Source organism: Solanum tuberosum, unplaced genomic scaffold, assembly GCF_000226075.1.
Source record: "Solanum tuberosum cultivar DM 1-3 516 R44 unplaced genomic scaffold, SolTub_3.0 scf00250, whole genome shotgun sequence".
Classification (NCBI taxonomy): Eukaryota; Viridiplantae; Streptophyta; class Magnoliopsida; order Solanales; family Solanaceae; genus Solanum; species Solanum tuberosum.
The window spans coordinates 758,918-778,667 of NW_006239183.1; the positions used below are offsets into that span (position 1 = coordinate 758,918).

General features: G+C 33.8%; 1 protein-coding gene across 1 annotated transcript in view; it reads left to right on the forward strand.

Moving 5' to 3' along the window:
* Nucleotides 1-7,561, forward strand: part of LOC102580445 (3-hydroxyisobutyryl-CoA hydrolase-like protein 5) — a 25,039-nt gene extending 17,478 nt beyond the window's left edge. Inside the window, exons 4-16 of the mRNA XM_006357836.1 lie at nucleotides 5,192-5,295; nucleotides 5,398-5,481; nucleotides 5,570-5,638; nucleotides 5,720-5,774; nucleotides 5,850-6,007; nucleotides 6,085-6,169; nucleotides 6,246-6,456; nucleotides 6,530-6,590; nucleotides 6,677-6,775; nucleotides 6,876-6,977; nucleotides 7,061-7,102; nucleotides 7,302-7,414; nucleotides 7,513-7,561. Of these exons, the coding sequence (XP_006357898.1) occupies nucleotides 5,192-5,295; nucleotides 5,398-5,481; nucleotides 5,570-5,638; nucleotides 5,720-5,774; nucleotides 5,850-6,007; nucleotides 6,085-6,169; nucleotides 6,246-6,456; nucleotides 6,530-6,590; nucleotides 6,677-6,775; nucleotides 6,876-6,977; nucleotides 7,061-7,102; nucleotides 7,302-7,414; nucleotides 7,513-7,561 (1,232 nt within the window). The remainder of the gene's footprint in view (nucleotides 1-5,191; nucleotides 5,296-5,397; nucleotides 5,482-5,569; nucleotides 5,639-5,719; nucleotides 5,775-5,849; nucleotides 6,008-6,084; nucleotides 6,170-6,245; nucleotides 6,457-6,529; nucleotides 6,591-6,676; nucleotides 6,776-6,875; nucleotides 6,978-7,060; nucleotides 7,103-7,301; nucleotides 7,415-7,512) is intronic.
* Nucleotides 7,562-19,750: the final 12,189 nt, after the last annotated feature.

Below are 19,750 nucleotides of genomic sequence, written 5' to 3' on the forward strand. Positions count from 1 at the left end.
AAAAAAAGTACTACAAATCACAATAGCTAACAATTTAAAATATTTTTAAAATCATATAAAAATTTCAATAACTTCTCAAATTCCATAATATGACATAAATTAAAATTAAAAAATATATATATATTGGGCCCCGTGCTGGCACGGGGTCCTATATCTAGTATATATAGACACACACACACTTAGGGGTGTACATGAACCAAGTTGGTTTGGATTTTTTAAATACCAAGTCAAATCAAACCAAACCAAACCAAACCATTTATGTCTGGTTTTTAAATCTATATACCAAACCAAACTAATAAATTCGAGTTTTTCAACCTTCGTTTTTTTCGGGTTTTTTCCCCCGAATTTCTCTAGTTTTTGAGTTTTTCTGATAAAGTATTCATACAAACATATAATTAACTCGTGTTTCAAATATTTCTATAGTCTTACCAAAATATAATTATCTAAGGTGAATCTTAAAAAATAACCCAAAATATGATATGAGTGATGACACTAAAATATTCAACAAAAATAATAATGAAATCACATAAAACAAATATTGCAAATCTACAAGTCAAAATGAAAATGATCATAATTTTAAAGTATAAATCATGCTAAAATAAGTCTAAACCAATATATAACTAAAGAACAAATATTCAATATTATTGACATTCTTAGTATTTGAGTTGATTTTTTTGTTAGCAATATTGATTCGAGCTTTGATAGAGTTACTAATATCTATAGAATATTACCTTTATTGTACTATTCAAAATTTTAAGTCAAACCTGAAATAATATGATAAAAGATAAAAATTATGAAAAAGTATAAGAAATATTTATAAATTATATCAAAGTAAATACTTTTATGTATAAAACAATTTTCAAAAATTATGTATATGATGTCAGATTGGTTTGGTCTCGGGTTAACTTTTTAAAGTTAAAACCAACCCAACCCAATATAGTCAGGTTTTTTTCTTCAATACCAAACCAAGTCAAACCAAATCATTAATCGGATTTTTTTTCTTGTTTTGACTCAGTTTGTGTTTTGGTGCGGTTTTCGATTCGGCTTTGACCACCCTCATATATACTCTAAAGGTATCAAGGAGTAACTGAGTAGTGTTTTCACTGAAGGGCCACTTCTTCCTCTTTGATACCATCAGAGTGTATATATATATATATATACACACACACGCTTTGATCATATCAAATAGTAAACACAAATTTGTAATTAAAAAGAAGGGGTATGAAAGTAAGGGGGTAGCCGGTTGTATCCCTTAATTAAAGGATAATTAAAGGACAGAGGCATGTGACCTAAATTATATTTATATTTGAAAATATTATAAATATATTTATATATAAAATTTAACATATAGTTAATATATAAAATATTTGCATACATGTAAGGTTATTCGGCTCGGTTTGAATTTTTTTTGTTTTTCTTTCATAAATGAAAAAGTTTATTCCAATTGTTTGATATAGATATACACTTAAATAAAAGTCCACAATTTTATTAAAAATATATAATAAATCAGTTTGATACAATTAGATTCAATTGGTTTAATTTGATTGTTTTTTCATATTCTTTTGACACCCCTACCGTATCCCATGATCAAGTAAAATATGAGAATTGGAATCATTAAATGTAACATTGCCATTTGATAAGTTTTTTGAAAGAACTTTCAGCTAGCTATGTCTGATTTATTATACTTGTATATCTTGTAAAATGTAAAAATCCCTATAAATTAGGCCTTTAACTATGTCTAGACCTAAATTAGTTCTCTCCAAGCTAAAAATCAACTTTTCGGTCCATTTTGTCCACTTATAAATTCCTCCAATTAATAGCCCATCACCTTCAATATTAGTTTGTTATTCATGCCAAACTTTTACATCTCACTTAAAAACTAAACCAAAATATTGATTTCACGTCTTTAATGCTTTAACAAATAAAATTACCCTTGCAAATTTAAATGCTCACCAGCAACATCAAGTAATAAGTTAACTCGTTTTTATAATCTATCTGTAATCGCAAGTACTAATAGCAATAATGTAATGTTAAGTAGGTAACTATATATAAAATATCTCCCTTTTGTTAAAAAGAAGAAGTGAATAAATCACCTAAAAGAAAAACAATCACTTTATGAAAAAACAAAATATCCGTAGCTTAACAGTTAACCGTCTTACTTTAACATATATATTAACCCATGATACCCATAATAAGCATATTTATGAGTGAAAGGAAAAAATAATACAATTATTTAGAACAAAATCCATTGGAAGTATCAATTGATTGCATAACATTGAACATTTAAAATTGTAATTTTAAAGTATTAAATTAATTTAATTAAACTTAACTTTGTTAAAAAAAACTTTGAGAAAACGAAAGGTGCCAATAGTAAAAATGAAAAAAGTTACATTTATAACACATAGGTCTCTTCTACACCTAGTGGTTATAATCTTCACCACTCCATCTAATTTGACAAAGAATTCACGGCGATCTTTGAAAAAATCATGATTAATGAAGTGGTTGAAAATTTTAATGTCTCAGATTCAAAATTCAACAGAGACAAATACATTAGGTGATTTTTCCTTAGATGTTACTAGTGGGAGATGATAGATATTTCGTAAAATTAGTTGAGATACGCGAAAGCTGGTGAAAACACCACGGTCATAAAAAATAAAAAAATAAAAGTCTCTTTTATCTATGCTAGCGTTTGACCCCAACTTTCCAAATATTCTTGACAAATAATATTTTGGCCAAGTTTTTGGTGAAATTACACCATATGTTTGGCCCCAAGTTTTCCCAAGAATATTTGACTATTTCAAAAAAATGATTTACACCCATAAGTTCTAAAAATTATTAAAAATACCCACAAATTTACATTATCATTTTATAATGAATATGTTCCGTTAAAAATTAATCTTATAATATAATTGGTAACAATAAACAAAAACAATATAGGCAAGACAATACATTAATCGCATACTCAAACTTGTCACTAATTCAGTTATAATTATTATCCATTAAACACAAATTGTTCTTTTTTCTCAATTTTATCACTCAAATTAGAACTCAAACTTTTCTGGAGGAGGTAGTAACAAATATTAGTTGGAATTAATAAATAATGAATATTTTTTATAAAATATAACAGTTAAGGGTAATTTTTGATTTTTTTAAAATTCCCAAATATTAGAACTTGACCCAAATACTATTTTTTTCTAGTATTTGAAAAATTGGGATACTTGGCAAATATATTTGCCAAGTTATATGGCCAAACACCACTTCTAGGGATGGCAATGGGGCGGAGCGGGGGCGGGGCGGGTTTAGCTTAACCTGCAAAATTTTTAATCCACCCCGCTCCGCCTCGTATAACAACTTTTTTCATTTTCAACCCGCTCCACCCCGCCCCGCATAGACCCGCCCAGCATGAACTCGCCCCGCATAATTTTTTTAATATTTTCTTTTTCTTGTTAAGTTTGATACTAAAATTAAAATTCATAAAAATAAAATTCATTTTTTCATCAAGTTTTATTAATTTAATAGAGAATGACTTAAAAATTTATTTTTTAGAGGTCAATTGGGAAACATGTAACAAATTGTATTATTTTTTATTGAACCATTTTCATTTACTATCTTGAATATTTTAGTATCTTTAAACAAATTATCTTAATAAATAATGTTTTATCACTCTTATAACATTTAAAAAGTTAAATATAAGTTTGAACCATATAAAATCACATATACCCGCAACCCGCCCCGCCCCGCCCCACATTAGTTTTTAAAAAACCCACTTCAATCTGCCCCACATCCCTCCCTCCCCGCATAACCTAAAATTGCCCCCGCCCTGCGTAGCCTTAAACCCACCCGCCCCGCCCCGCCCCACATTAGTTTTTAAAAAACCCACTTCAATCTGCCCCACATCCCTCCCTCCCCGCATAACCTAAAATTGCCCCCGCCCTGCGTAGCCTTAAACCCACCCGCCCCGCCCCGCTCCATTGCCATCCTAACCACTTCCCAAGTTTCCCCAAGTTTTTCCAAAGTATTTTTGGGGCCAAACGATCCTATATTTAGAATTGTGTTGCTGCCGCTTAGGCTAGCTCTAGGCTTCTTTCCCTCTATTTCGGTCTAAATTAAATTGTGTACTCTTTTCGTTCACAATTCTCAAAAGATTTATAAATATTAAATTGTGGGTCCCTTAGTTATTTTTGATACGTAAACAAAAAATACTTTTATGAGAAACAAATTTTGTAGGGTGGTCGGGATGAAGACTATGAGAAAGAGATGAAAATGAGATGTGTTGATTGGTGGAAAAAATGCAATCAAGGTAGAATGTTACTTATGTTACATGTTTTCCTACTAAAAAAAACTTAAAATAGTGTAAAACAGTAAAAAATTCAGTGTTCACAAAACAAAATTTGATCTATCTAATTTATATTATTATATATCACGATAATTCTTTCAGGAAAGAGAGATAATTCTATAATTAAAAATGGTTAAACGGGGTGGGTATGATACGATATGATATGGTATTTTAAAATTCGATACGATAATTTTTGATTTTTGGTATCTAAAAGCTAAAAGTATTATATCATTATCATATCAAATTAGTTCGGTATATATGGTTCGATATTTTACGTTATGATTATTTGATAACCATAGTTTGTTTGACTTCAACTTACATACATTTATATAATAAAGAATTATAACGTAATTTTTTTTTTTTTAAAATATCTCAATCATATTAGACTAACAACTATATATCTTTGTTTAACAATTTCACAAAAAAAATATTTCAATCACGATTAAATAGTCAAAAATTTGGCGAAGAGCTAAACTTCTATCCCTAAATGATTTGATGATATATGTTTAATTATAGGGAAAATGATCAAAAATGTCCTTAAACTATGCGAAAGGAACCAAAATATCCTTCGTTTGGTCCAAAAATACCCTTATCGTCAATACTTTGATCCAAAAATACCATAATATTTATATTGCGATATAAACAATTTTGATTTCAATAGGGTATTTGATATATATGATACCATGCCCACCCCTATACATGCATAACACTAGGAGTATAAATTAAGTCCTTTTCCATGCACAAAGTTATAAAGACAAGAAATTAGTTGATCATCTATCTGTGATTGTAATGCCCAGATTTTAAGTCTATATAAATCTTTTAAGAATTATTGTTTACAAGTGTTCATTTCCTCAGGTTCCAAATTCTGCACTCATCACTCTTCTTTCTTTGAGTCGACTTTTCCAATGGGAATAACATCTCTTCCAAGTACTATCACAACATTTCCGATGCCTTCAGAGGTAATGAAACAAAATAGAGAGGTACTTAATTTTTATGTATCCATATTTTTATTTACTTAATTATATCTTCGAGCAATTTTTTTTTGTTTTTGTTTTGTTCAGGTTGTTATTGCTGAGGAAATTGGGCACGGTAGAGTGCTGACCTTAAATCGGCCTAACAATTTAAATTATGTATCAGAAAAAGTGGTATGCAACATGTACAAATTAAACATATATTTAAAATGGCTATTGTAATTTGTATGTTCACTTACTTATAAAAGTTCATTTATATTAGGCATTAACGCTGGGGCAGAAATTGGAGAAATATGAGAAAGATGACAATGCTAAATTTGTAATCCTCAAGGTAATTAAGTAGTAGTATTTAATTTATTTTAATTATATTCACTTAATTGACAAATTCATTATTTAATCCATTTGTACATAGGGAGCTGGCCGTACATTCTCTGCTGGTGGGGATTTGGAAAGGATATATGATGCAAGTAATTAACTATTGTTTCGATTGAATTAATTACTATATGTTTACTCAATTAAACATGTATTCATATTCTTTTTAGGGGATTCTGTCCTTGAAGGTGTTTATAGAATTTATTGGCTTTTCTACCACATTCATACTTACAAGAAACCACATATCGCTCTTGTTCATGGAATGTCAATGGGTGGTGGTGTAGGCTTAATGGCTCCAATGAAATTCTCCGTCGTCACTGAGAAAGCAGTTAGTACCATTCTTATGATGATTTGAATAACGACATCTTTAGTAAATTATTAATCTTAATGTTTTCTCGTTTGCAGTTTTGTTCCACTCCTGAAGCAAATCTAGGGTATCACCCAGATTGTGGCTTATCATACATACTCTCACGCCTTCCAGGTCGACTTGGTAAGTAAGTTAGAACATGTATATATTTTTAAAATTTGAATATATATATATATGTGATGTTGTTAAATGTATGTAGGAGAATACTTGGGCTTAACAGGAGCGAAATTGAAGGGTAAAGAAGTGGTTGCTGCTGGATTAGCAACTCATTTTGTACCTTCACACAAATTATTTCAGTTAGAGAAGAGTTTACTGAGCATAAACAATGGTGGTGAAGAGGATACTATTAGATCTGTCATCGACGAATTCTCTACTAATGTTCAAATAGATGAAACAAGTGTCTTGAGCAAGTAATGTATCATGATTTCAAACTGTTCTTGTGAGGATATTCACACTGATGCATTTTTCATAAATCAATTATAGGTTGTCCATAATCGATGATTGTTTCTCCAGGGAAACTGTGGAGGAGATCCTGGATTCATTTGTAAGCATTGATTATACTATATATGAAATAATTCCAATGATATAAAATAAAACGTACAATTGATATAACTGTAATTTAATTTTCAGGAAGCTGAAGCAGGCAAAAAAGGGAATGATTGGATTATGCCAGTGCTTAAAAGTATAAAGAAAGCATCTCCAATTGGATTGAAAATAACACTGAGATCGGTATAACTAGTCCTAATTTATACAAAGAATTTATGCAGATCTATTGAACTGCCAAAGATAAAGAATCTTACATTTTCTCTATATTATTTATTTTTCTCAGATACGAGAAGGACGGACACAAACCCTATCTGAATGTTTGAGAAAAGAATTCAGGATTACGATAAACATATTACGAACCATAATATCTGATGATTTATATGAGGTAATTTATTTATTTTAAAATTAAGCAACCATATTCACAAAGAGGTACACTTGATTTGCGAATTCTTCGATTTACTTTTAAAGGGAATAAGGGCTGCCATCATTGACAAGGATAAGTCTCCAAAGGTATGCTCCTTTAATTTGTTCCTTCAAGTGTTGGTAGTCTTATTAACCAATCAAGAATTTCGAATACCTATAAAGTCAAGTCAGTTTATTCGACTAAAAAAGTAACATATTTTCAATACTGAAACTGATAATAAGTAGTTGATGCATGTGTTTACATAAAAAAAATATTGATAGAACACTTTTCTTTCTTCATTTTCAGTGGAACCCTTCAACTCTTGACAAAGTACACGATGAGCAACTCGACTTAATCTTCAAGCCATTAGAACAACATGACTTGGAACTTCAAATTCCAATAAACGAAGAAGAATGCAGGTTCAAATGAATTCGTATATCAGTTGCACTTTATACAACAATATATTTTGTATTATTGAGGAAGATTGTTATTTAAATTTTAATCTGATAATTAACAGGTGGGGAGGAAAATATGAGAATTCTGGTTATTGCTTCCGAACCAAATGAAATTCAAAAAAGGCATGTCGATCGATCAACAACTCTTAGAAGTGTTCTTGTGAGGTCAATCCTGAGAAACCTCTTTTTATTATAATTGTCCACGCAATACGCGAATACGTATACGGAGTTACAACTAAAGAGTCCAAGTATATAGCCTTAATTCATGCGTACTCACCACATGATATATAGAGTAGAAAAAATGTTTCAGATTTTGGTACATTACTCACATCGGATTAATGTATTCTTTGCACTTCTTTCACAATATTTTCATTATCAACATTAATCAACCGGAGTTATTATTTTTGCCAACTTCTTCCATATGACAAAATGCGAAAAATGTAACAAGTAAAATAAATCAAAATATCTATCGAAAGCACACAAAAATAAAGCCAACACAATTATTGTGAAGTTTTTTTTTTGACGAATTTATATATACCACTGGATAGAGTATTTAGCGGTCTTTTATTAATAATAAAATAAAATCATCAACGTGAATAAGTACACGCAAGGGAGATTAGGCTTTACCTTACCAAACCTAATAATGTAACAAATCTCTACTTATAAACAAGCATTAAGAAAATAAAAGCTAGAGAAAACTAAATATTCTATGATCATCAAAGAATTTATGATACACTTAATGATGATATTATAAATGAGGATGGTTAAATAGTGCAAAAATATAAATGTCAGGAATAAATTTTAGTTGACACTTAAGCCTTTTGTAAACACGTCTGCAATTTGTTGCTCGGTTTTACTATGATCCAAGTTGATCTCTCATTGCAATATTTTTTCTCTGATGAAGTTGTAATGTATTTTGATATGCATAGTCCGTGCAAGAAAAAACAGAATTTTCAGTCAAGCAGATTGCTGACTGATTGTCACAGTACAAGGAACTGCGTAGCCAAATATTTGTTGTAAATCCTTCATCAACTGTGCATAAGACACATACTTTCTTGAGTTGCAACAACTGGTGCCTGATACAGACTTATGTTGTTAATAACGACAGTATTGATTGCCTTTGCTGTACCAAGGAAGTGCTCCAACCTTGAGTTTAAACACAAAGCACATAGTTGAACGACGGGTATCATGGTCCCTGTATCATCAGAGTCACAGTATCCAACCAACTCGCATTCTTCACCTTTCTTGTACAAAGACCATGATCAATTGTACTTTTCACATATCTTAGTATTCGCCAAACAACCTCCATATGGTGCTTCTCTGGATTTTTGATGTAGCGACTCATCACACAAACTACAAAAGAAATATCAGGTCGAGTTTAAGTTAAATAAATCAGACTATTTATCAATAATCGATACATCATCACATCTTCTAAATCTTTTTCTTCATGTGCACGCATCTTAGCATTTGGCCCAAATGTGTTAAGATTGATTTGCAATTAAGCATCCCAAACTCTTCAACGGATCTTTGGAATATTTTTTCTGATGCAAATAAATTTCTTCTTCATTACGATCAATCTCCAAGCCAAGAAAATGGTTAAGTTGTTCAAGTTCTTTCATCTAGAAGTGAATTGATAAATTCTTCTTGGTTAAGAAAATTTCTTCTTCATTACGATCAATCTCCAAGCCAAGAAAATGGTTAAGTTGTTCAAGTTCTTTCATCTAGAAGTGAATTGATAAATTCTTCTTGGTTAAGAAAATTTCTTCTTCATCTCCTGTTAGGATTAGATCATCCATATATTCTAGAATGCAACTAGTTTTCTTTCAACGACTTTAACAAACAAACTGGAATCTGCTGGTGCTATTGAATAACAACTGAGTAAGAAATTCAGAAATCTTATCATTCCATAACCTTGATGTTTGCTTTAATCCATATAACACCTTTCAAATCTTACATACATATATAATTAGGATGATCTTGACTCTAAAATCCATTGGTCGACAAATGTTTATCTCCCGATCCAAATCTCCATAAAAAGACATTTTTTATGTCCATCTACCTTAGATTCCAATCTTTAATGGATGCAAGAGCAAGTAGATTCTGGATAATAGTAAGCTTAGCAACTAGACTAAGAATTTCATTATTATCTAGTTCATTTTGCCAAGAAAATATCCGGGCTACAAATCGAGCTTTGTGTCTTTCAATTGATCCATTGGGTGACACCTTATCTATTAAATTCATTTGCAAGAAATAGGTTTGACATTCCTTGACTTTGCCACGAGCACCCAAGTTTGATTCAGTTCTAGCACAATAATTTCCTCCTCCAAAGTTTTAAATAATCTACTTGTATTCTAAAATGCTTCCTGAAAAGTCTCTAGTTCTTTTTCATTTTCTACTTCTACTATGACAACATTGACACACTTTGAATTTTTATTTGTGATCCTCGATGACCTTCTAAGTGATGGGGTATGTTAACTCCAGTTAGCTCGCTTTCTTCACTTGATTGTTGGTATAATTAGTTTGCCAAGGATTTTGGGTCACACCTTCTTCAACTTTATCTTCATTCGCTTCAACTTCAGCTTCATCTAGACTTAAAGGGATATGAGACGAATCCAATATATCTTTTAGAACATCTGAATCTTGCAGTAGTTCCTTATTTGGAGACCACCATGAAAAACTTCATCAAATATCACATTTCAAGAAGTGTAACACTTTTCGTTGGATCACAAGTTCGCCATCATTTTTTATTAATGTCATGTGTGGTAAAGATACACTTAACAATCTTCTTGTCCATATTGATAGGTAAATGATTAGGTACAAGTACATATACATCATACACATCCGAAAACACAAAAATAGCTAGCTGAAGGTTTCATATTCCATAACTTCTCAAAAGGTGAAAGTAAATTTAACATTTGTTGAGGAAGTCTATTAATCATAAAAGTTGCAGTCTTCAGATATAGCTTCCGTCCAAAATTATTTTGCGATATTTTTCGCGTGAAGCAAGCTCCGACAGATTTCTTCCAGGCCACGTTCTTCCTTTAAGTTACGCCATTTATTGTGGTTTATTTGGATATATGAACTGAAGATGTATTTCACCCTTTTGAAGAAATTCTGAAAATTTATATAAAGTAAAATTCCCTCCGTTGTCAGTTCGCATGCAAAGAATTTTCTTGTCAACTTTTTCTTTAACAACCTTTTTGAATTCGTTGAATTTTGAAAATGTATCAGACTTTTTCTTCAAAAAATAAATTCACGCATATCTGGAAAAATCATCGATAAAGGTCAACATATATTTAATCCCACCAATAAAGATTGCTTAATAGGTCCGAACACATTTGAATAAATTAACTCTAATGATTTTTTGGCTTTATATTTTGACTCTTCATATGGAAATTAATGCATTTTATCATACTGGGAGCTTGCACATATTGCATCTGTTTTTACTTAAAGTTTGGGAAGACCATTCCACATTGATTTTTCCGTCATGACAGTACTAAGTTTAAAGTAGCTAATGTGACTCAACCACATATGGTATAATTTTGTGGTTTCTCTCTTCCATTCTTGTCTATATATGCGATTTATGTCAATATTACATAGACGAACTTCAGTCTTTGTTCCTTTATTACTGTCACTTTTTAATCTTAAGATCATGATATATCTTTACATCTTGTGGACCAAATATAATAAAATGACCCAAAGATATCAATTGTGCTACTAAAAGAAGATATTTCTTCATACATGGGACATGATAAATATTTTGGAGCAATATCATATCGTTACTATTATTTGTAGACACTACAATCTTATCAATATGAGATATCAGTAAGTTTTATATTATCGGTTGTCACCACCTTATGACTTTCTTTGTACTTGTAACATATTTTGCAACTTTTCTTTGTCACCAGTCATATGATTTGAGCATCCTGAGTCAATAATCAAATCATTCTAATAATCAATTTATTTAGAGGTTGTTACTGTAAGAGTTGACTCCTCTTGTTCTACAACAATGAATGCTTCAACATCCCAATCATCTTCACTATTTTCCTTTGGATCAAAGTGGTTGTAGTGTTGCTCTCAATAGAACTTTTATTAAACCAGCAAACCTTGGTTTTATTACCCTTCTTTACACAATGGTGGCACTTTCCTTCAAACATCTTGTTTCTGCCCCAATAGTTCTTTGAAGCTCCCCCTAAACGATAACTTAATTCCCTCTCTTTGATGGCTTTTGAATTTATCATCATTTCTTTTCGATGCACCTACATTGTACTACTTGAGTTTCCTCCGCTTTTTGTCACTCTCCGAGCCTACACCCTGGACGTGGCCGACACTCGAGAACTATCGTTGGTCCCCAAGCGAACTCTTGGCCTGACTGACTACTTAGCGGAAGACTTACTTAAGAAAAAATGGAAACTTTAAATGCATAATTAAACTTTAAAGTCTGAATTAAAACTTAACTCAAATAAATATATGGAAATACTTAACAAGATATATGTAACCGTCTCAAGATCTCAAACCATCTCAACAAAAAGGGAAAAAATAATTAGAGACTCCTCAATTCTAACTATCTATGAAGTCTCTAATATTAATATAGATATCATGACAGAACCCTCGACAATTTAACAAAGCAGGAAATAAGTGTGAATGTAACACCCCGTAATTTAGTGAGTTGAACTAGTGAGTTCTAGAGCCTTTGGTAAGAGTTTTGGAGTGTCGTATGAGGGTTAAAACTTGTAAAAATGGTTCCCATACTTAGAATAGGGGTTTTAGGGGTGAAACGTCCAGGTACGACTCCCCAAGGACCACCCAAGGGGTCCTTGAGGAGGACCCCAAAACAGTCCCCTAAATCTGGAAAATTTGATGACCTACGGATGGCCATCCATGGCCAATAGACCAAACCACTCCCCGTAGGTCAAGGCCTGCCAAGACAAGCCTCAGGTGCAAACCCCGAGACCACATGACGGCCAATAGACCCATCCACGGTCTGTATGGGTGGGCGTAGATGCTGCCAGGTTTTGACATTTTAGTTTTAAGTTGGGGGTTTGGGAATTGATTAGTTAATTAATTAGGGGTTAAGGGAGGTTAGTTAGTTAGTTAATTAGACACCTATATAAGTATTATACACCCCTACGGAGGAGGAGGAGGAGGAGGAGGAGGAGGAGGAGGAGGAGGAGGAGGAGGAGGAGGAGGAGGAGGAGGAGGAGGAGGAGGAGGAGGAGGAGGAGGAGGAGGAGGAGGAGGAGGAGGAGGAGGAGGAGGAGGAGGAGGAGGAGGAGGAGGAGGAGGAGGAGGAGGAAGAAGGAGGAGGATGAGGAGGAAGAAGAAGAAGAGGGGCATCAACTAGGTCAAATTCATCATTGATTCAAGCTTTGTTTAGGGCTTTGATTGAAGGTATGTGAATCTTAATCATCTATGGGTTCTTCAACCCATAGAGCCCCCATAGTTTCTCCACTTGTGAAATCGAAAACCCAATTCTAGCTAGGGTTGTGCTTGCATTGTGGGTAGGGTTTGGGTGTGAATTCCAATCTAGTGGATATCACCCAATTATGATTGATTTAGCTTTGTTTAATGATACTATGATGATTTCATGTGATTTCTATGGTAAACCCTAATCTAAATTGATGAATGTGCTCTTTGTGGGTTTATGCCATTAGAGGCAAAGTTGGAGGTTCATAGGTGATCTTCCTAATTCAATGTTATGTGCAGTAATTGATCAAAGTTACGATCATATAATCATGAATTGAACTAGACTCTATTGTATATGATTGATCTTGACTTGTAAAGTTAGAATTGAACCTTTATGCTCAATTAAGACTAGAATCACCTAGTAATGAGAGATGTGATCAAATTACCTTGAAATCTAGGAATAAAGAAGAGATTAAGAAAGAAACCTTGAGAGTAAGGTTGTGATCATGATAGCTAAGGCTTTAGGGTGAAGCTAAGGTGATTAACTATTGATGCTAAGGCTTTGAGAGTAAAGTCTAAAAGAGAATAGAAGTCTAATATGTTGGGTTGTGGTGAAAGTCCTATACTTACCTAACCTACCTTATGAATGCTTGATAGATGAAAGTGACAAAATCACTTGAGCATGGATGGATTGTCAAGGACATCCTTCCATGAGATATGAGTGTTAAGCAAGGCTTAACAAGTAAACCTTGGGGTGTATGCTTGGCTCCAAGTGGATATAGACAATGAGATGGAGTGTCACACTAGATAGGGTCTGGAGTCCAAGAAGAAAGGAGAGCCACACCTAGTTGATGTGAGGACTATCCAAGTTAAAGGGGGAACTCTTACGTAGTAGAGTGTGGGTTTTCCCAAAGTTAGGCTCATGATATGGGAGCCTTCACATAGTTGAGTTAAGGTTCCTAGTAGAAATCTCCATATACTATGAACTAAGACATGCTTGAGAAGCATCTCATAGTGTTCTAAAGCATAATTGAACTAAGACTTACTTAATAAAGTACCTCATAGTGTTCAAGAGTATAAGTGGACTTAGACATGCTTAAGGTAGTATCTCATAGGGTCTATGTGAAGAATGAACTTAGACATACTTAAGAAAGTATCTCATAGTGTTCAAAGTAGAAAAGGGGTTTAGACATGCTTAAGTAAGTATCTCATAGTATCCATGCTAATAGTGAACTTAGACATACTAAATGAAGTATCTCATAGGGTTCAACCTAATAATAAACTAAGATGTGCTTAAGAGAGTACCTCATAGTGTTCCAAGGTTTAAAGTGAGATGAACTAAGATATGCTTAAGAAAGTACCTAATAGTGTTCTAAAAGATAAAGAAATAATCTAGGTTCCGAACCAAGAAGGCTTAGTATGAGGACCTAAAGGTAGTACTTAGCATGTATAGTATTAAGGGGTGCTATGCATGCATTACACAAGTATGACTTAGGGTCATTAAAGAGAAGTCTTGAGATATGATTGTGCTATAGTTGCCATTCCTAGTTATAGTTGACTAAAGGTGAGAGATTCCCTTAGTTATGAGAGTTAAGCTAATAATGAGGATAAAGTAGGGTGAATATGACTAGGATGACTTCAAGCCTATGCTTAGCGTGAATGGTTGTATGAGATGCCTTTTATGCATTGCACAAGTGTGTCTTGAGGTTACTTAGGAGTATGGCACCCTTATGGTAGAGAGGTTAAGAGTTGACCATGTATGTAGACTATGATTAAAATGACCAAAAAGGGATACTTGACTTGGGTGGTATTATGGGATGCTATTCTTGCCTTGCACTTGTATGCTTTTGATGTTACTTGAGAATGGTGCTATTATGGTAAAGAGGACTAAGAGTTTATTATGCTTATAAGAGTATGACTATGTCTTATGTTGACTTATGTTTATATGAAGCTTATGTTGATGATTATGATGATTATGCTAAGACTATGATGATTATGCTAAGACTATGATGATTATGTTGTGACTATGTTATTATCTCTTATGCTTATGTCTTATGTTGACTAACCATTTGAGATGCTCTTATGATGTTGTGCTAGCTTTCATACTTGGTACATTTTGTACTAACGTATATTGCCTACATTTTAATCAAATGTAGGGTTTCAGAGTTTGAGTTGCTTTGAAGGCTAGGTTTCCAAGGATCAAGAAGAGTTGAAGAATTGGCGAGTCCTTATAGCTTCGAGGACAAACCCTTATTTCCTTTATGTCATTTCTTTATGTTTTAGACATTGTATGGGCTACGTCCCAAGAAGTTTTATTCAAGAGTTATGTTAAATGGTTTGAGACAAAAATTTAGTAAAGACTTCCATTTTCTTATGAAAATATTTTCGATTGTATGGCCTTAAAGAAGTTTTAAATTTTACATACTTTTCTATTACCTATGTTATGATGCTAAGGGTCGAGTACGTCGTGTTACGTCTAGGGGTTACCCCTGGGTCATGACAGTGAGGCCCTCCGGAAACTAAGGAGGCCCACCAAAGTTAACTGGAGTGCAAGTGGTATCAACGAAGCGTCTGTTGATGACCTTAAACACCTGTCTCTGCATCATAAAAAGATGCAAGATGAATCACATCAGTACATTGATTGTACGAGTATCCAAGGAGAACTGAAAACATAGATAACTAAACTGACAAGACTGGAAAAGTAGTCACCTCAACTCAACTCATTACAAAAGAAAAAACAAAATATTTACATGTTTAAAGCTTCATAAATAACAGATATCAACTCAAGAATTATATAAAAATAAAATAAAATACTCTTTACTCTTATTTGAGAGATTCTCTAACCGACAACCATCACTATGAGTTATGTGATAATACAACGTAGCTCTCACGCTTCCAGAATTGTCCTATACCTTGCCGGGTATAGAACACCTCAACTAAGTGGATCCACTAAGCTATGTTCGAAACCAATAAAGAGTCATCTAAAAAGTATGATCCTTTACCCATGTTGGCTTACATGGTTTATGAGGATTTTGAGTTGTCTGAACTCATACCCATATCGTTGCTCAATGATACTCCCAATAATATATATATATATATATATATATATATTTATGCTCACATGTATAAAACATACTCTTTCTCTAGTTTGAGATAATTGCTCAATGTTTGAAAATATTCTCTTTCTCAATTTGAGGTAATTACTCAAAAAATCCTCTTCAAAGCGGTAATGCTCTGAAATATCTCTGAACTCATAAACTCATTTAGAAATCAAGTTTCTCTCTTTCAATGTAAAAGTGTTACATTCGGGAATACTCTCAATCAAGAATCAAAACACTTCTCAAAATTTATATTTATTTACTCAGAGAATTAGTTTAAAACCATTGTTGGTTACAAAAGATCCTAAAAAAGACTTCTTAAACTTTCCTCTTAAACTCACCTTAGTTTTGACTGTAAATTACGACATGTAATTAGAACATGTAGGAATTCTCAAAGTGAATGGAGCCTTTAGGAGATAATGCAAGGAAGGGAACAAAGTCACGACTCAAAGGAACACGTCCAAAATGAAACACAGAAGGAAAAAGGCCAGGCGACCCTTGGCGCACTACTGACGCGGGGCGCCAAGCCCCAAACTTCTAGCCCAAGTTTAAAGGCGCACTAATGGCGCGGGATACCAGACCCAAACTTCAGGGCATAAGTTCTGGCACCTTGGTGGCGCGCTGCCCCACCCCCTTCCCAGAAAATCTGAAGAATTTTCAAGCTCAAATTAGGGCCCTAACAAGTTTAGTATTGGAAAAATTATCATATACTCTTCTTAATTATCAAACCCAACACGAATACATGAAGAATCCCATACAATCCCTCTTTGGAATATAAATTTTACCAAAGATCCACAACACAAAAGGATCAAAACCTCCATTGTTAAAGAGTTGAACTTAAAATCAAGAACTACACAAAAACTCTTTAGATACAATGATTTCGTTGATAAATTTAGATGTATGGAATTAGGATGAACAAGTCCAACACTGTGAGAAGCCTTACATACCTGGAAAGAACAATGTTCTTTGCAAAATCCACAAATCGTGAAGAATATTTGAAACCTATTTTTTTCTGTTCTTGGAACCTGCTCTACTTCTCTAAGTATTTAGGAACGTGAAAAAGTGGTCTAATATCTGATTAGACCCTTAATTGGGTGAAAAAAACGTGGCTAGGCTTAGAAAGAAAAGGAAAAGACCAAACTACCATCTAAAAATGATTGGGATGTCTTTAGAAGAGAGGCTTCACTAAATCGAGCATAACTTTCTACTCCAAGCTTAAAATTAAGCAAATTTGACTGCGTTAGAAAGAGGAAACAAAGACCTTTAATTTGATATGTCATGGGCCACCTAATTCATTATGTGCTAAAACAAATACTCGATTTAAGCTGATCCAAAACAAAAAACTGATGGTTGAGTTGTACGAACCTTTCTTTAGCTATTCTCGAAACCTGAGGTGTTACAATATCTCCCCCTTGGGAACATTCGTCCTCAACTGAGATCAAACTAATAACAACAGGGGTGGGAAGTGTCTAACAACCCAATTCAAGCACAAACATACAATTAGCATAAACTCAACATATCAACTTAAATAGTACTTTACAAAGAATTAGTACCTTGGTCTGGAACTGATTCTGAAGGAAAATTTGAGCGTATATCTTGTTCTTATCCTCCTCAGCCTCCCAAGTAAGTTTGGCAACAAATTGATTTCTCCAGCAGACCTTGACTGATGCAACCTCTTTAGTTCTCAACTTACAAACATGACAGTCAAGAATCTGAACGAGACTCTCCTCATAAAATAGGTTGTCCTTTATACCAATATTCTTCGTAAGTAAAATAAGTGAAGGATCGCCCAAACACTTCTTTAGCATAGAGATGTCAAATATCGGATGCACTGGTGCTTACTTTGACGGTAGCTCCAACTCATAAGCCATGTTGCCAACTCTCTTGGATATTCTGTAAGGACCAATGTATCAGGGACTGAGTTTCCCTTCTTAACAAATCTCATAACACCTTTCATAGGTTAAACATTCAAATAGACCCAATCATTAGCCTCAAATTCCAAGTCTCTCCTTCTAACATCTGTATAGGATTTCTGACGACTTTGCATTTTTTCAGCCTTTCTTGAATAGTCTTCACTTTCTCTATGGCTTGATGAACCAAGTTTGTCCCTATCAACTCAGCGTCACCAACATCCAACCAACCAATATGAGATCTATATCTTCACCCATAAAGAGCCTCATAAGGATCCATCTGGATACTGGAGTGATATTTATTATTACATGCAAACTCTATGAGAGGCAAATGGTCATCCCAATTACCTTTGAAATCCATGACGCATGCCCTCAACATATCCTCTAGGGTCTGAATTATGTGTGCTGCTTGGCCATCCGTCTGAGGATGAAAAACAGTATTAAGGTTTACATTCGAACCTAAACCTTTCTAAAAAGACTTCCAAAACTGAGCGGTGAATTATGCACCCCTATCTGAAATAATAGACACAAAAACTCCACGAAGTTGAACTATCTCTTGAATGTACAATCTGACATAATCTTCTGCTGAATTTGTAGTCTCTACCGATAAAAAATGGGTTGATTTAGTGATCTGATCTACAATCATCCAAGCCGAATCATGCTGCTTGCGGGATTGTGACAAGCCAGTAATGAAGTCCTTATTAATCATCTTCCACTTCCATTCCAGAAGATCTATGTTCTGAGCCACACCACCTAGCCTTTGGTGTTCTACCTTGACTTGTTGGCAATTTGGGCACTTAGCAACGAAATATGCAATGCACCTCTTCATACTATTCAACCAATAGACTTCTCTCAAGTCATGGTACATCTTTGTGGAACCGGGATGGATCAAATATCTAGAACTATGGCTTCTGTTATGATCCTCTCTTGGAGCTCATCCACCTTTTGTACACATAATCTACCTTGATACCTCAACACACCATCTCCCCTTTGTTAAAAAACCATCACTTTTTGCTCATGAACATTTGCCTTTAGCTCAAGTAAGAGAGGGTATTTATCTTGTTTTTCCTTCACTTTAGACACTAATAATGATTCAGCTCCGTTCATCACCACAACTCCACCTTCATTGGAATCTAAAAAATGGACTTTAACGTGCAAGTCTGTGAACTTCCTTAGTCAATTCCTTCTTTCCTTCCTTAACATGAGAAATACTCCCCATGGACAACCTGCTCAAAGCATCGGTAACAACATTAGCATGACTTGGGTGATAGATAATACTCATGTCGTAATCCTTGAGCAACTCTAACCACCTCATTTGTCTGAGATTAAGCTCCTTCTGACTGAAAACATACTAGAGACTCTTGTGGTCGATGAAGACATTCACATTGACACCATAGATATAGTGACGCAATATTTTGAGAGAAAAAGCTACTGCTGCCAACTCGAGATCATAAGTCGGGTAGTTTTTTTTGTGGATCTTAAGCTGTATGGAGGCATATGCTATTACCTTACCATTCTGCATTTATACATAACCAAGTCCAACTCTACACGCATCACAATAAACAACAAAACCCTTTGTACCATTTAGTAGGTCAACACTGAAGCAGTAGTTAACTGAGTTTTCAATTCCTAAAAGTTTTTCTTACAAGCTTCAGACCATTGAAACTTAGCTTTTTGTGATTCAACTTAGTCAACGAAGATGAAATAGATGAAAACCCCTCGACGAACCTCCTGTAGTAACCAACCAACCCCAAGAAACTCCTTATATCAATTGGAGAGATGGGTATGGGACAGTTCTGTACTGCTTCGATCTTTTGAGTGTCAACTCGAATCCCTTCTCCCGATACAATGTGGCCTAAGAACGCCACAGACTCAAGCCAGAACTC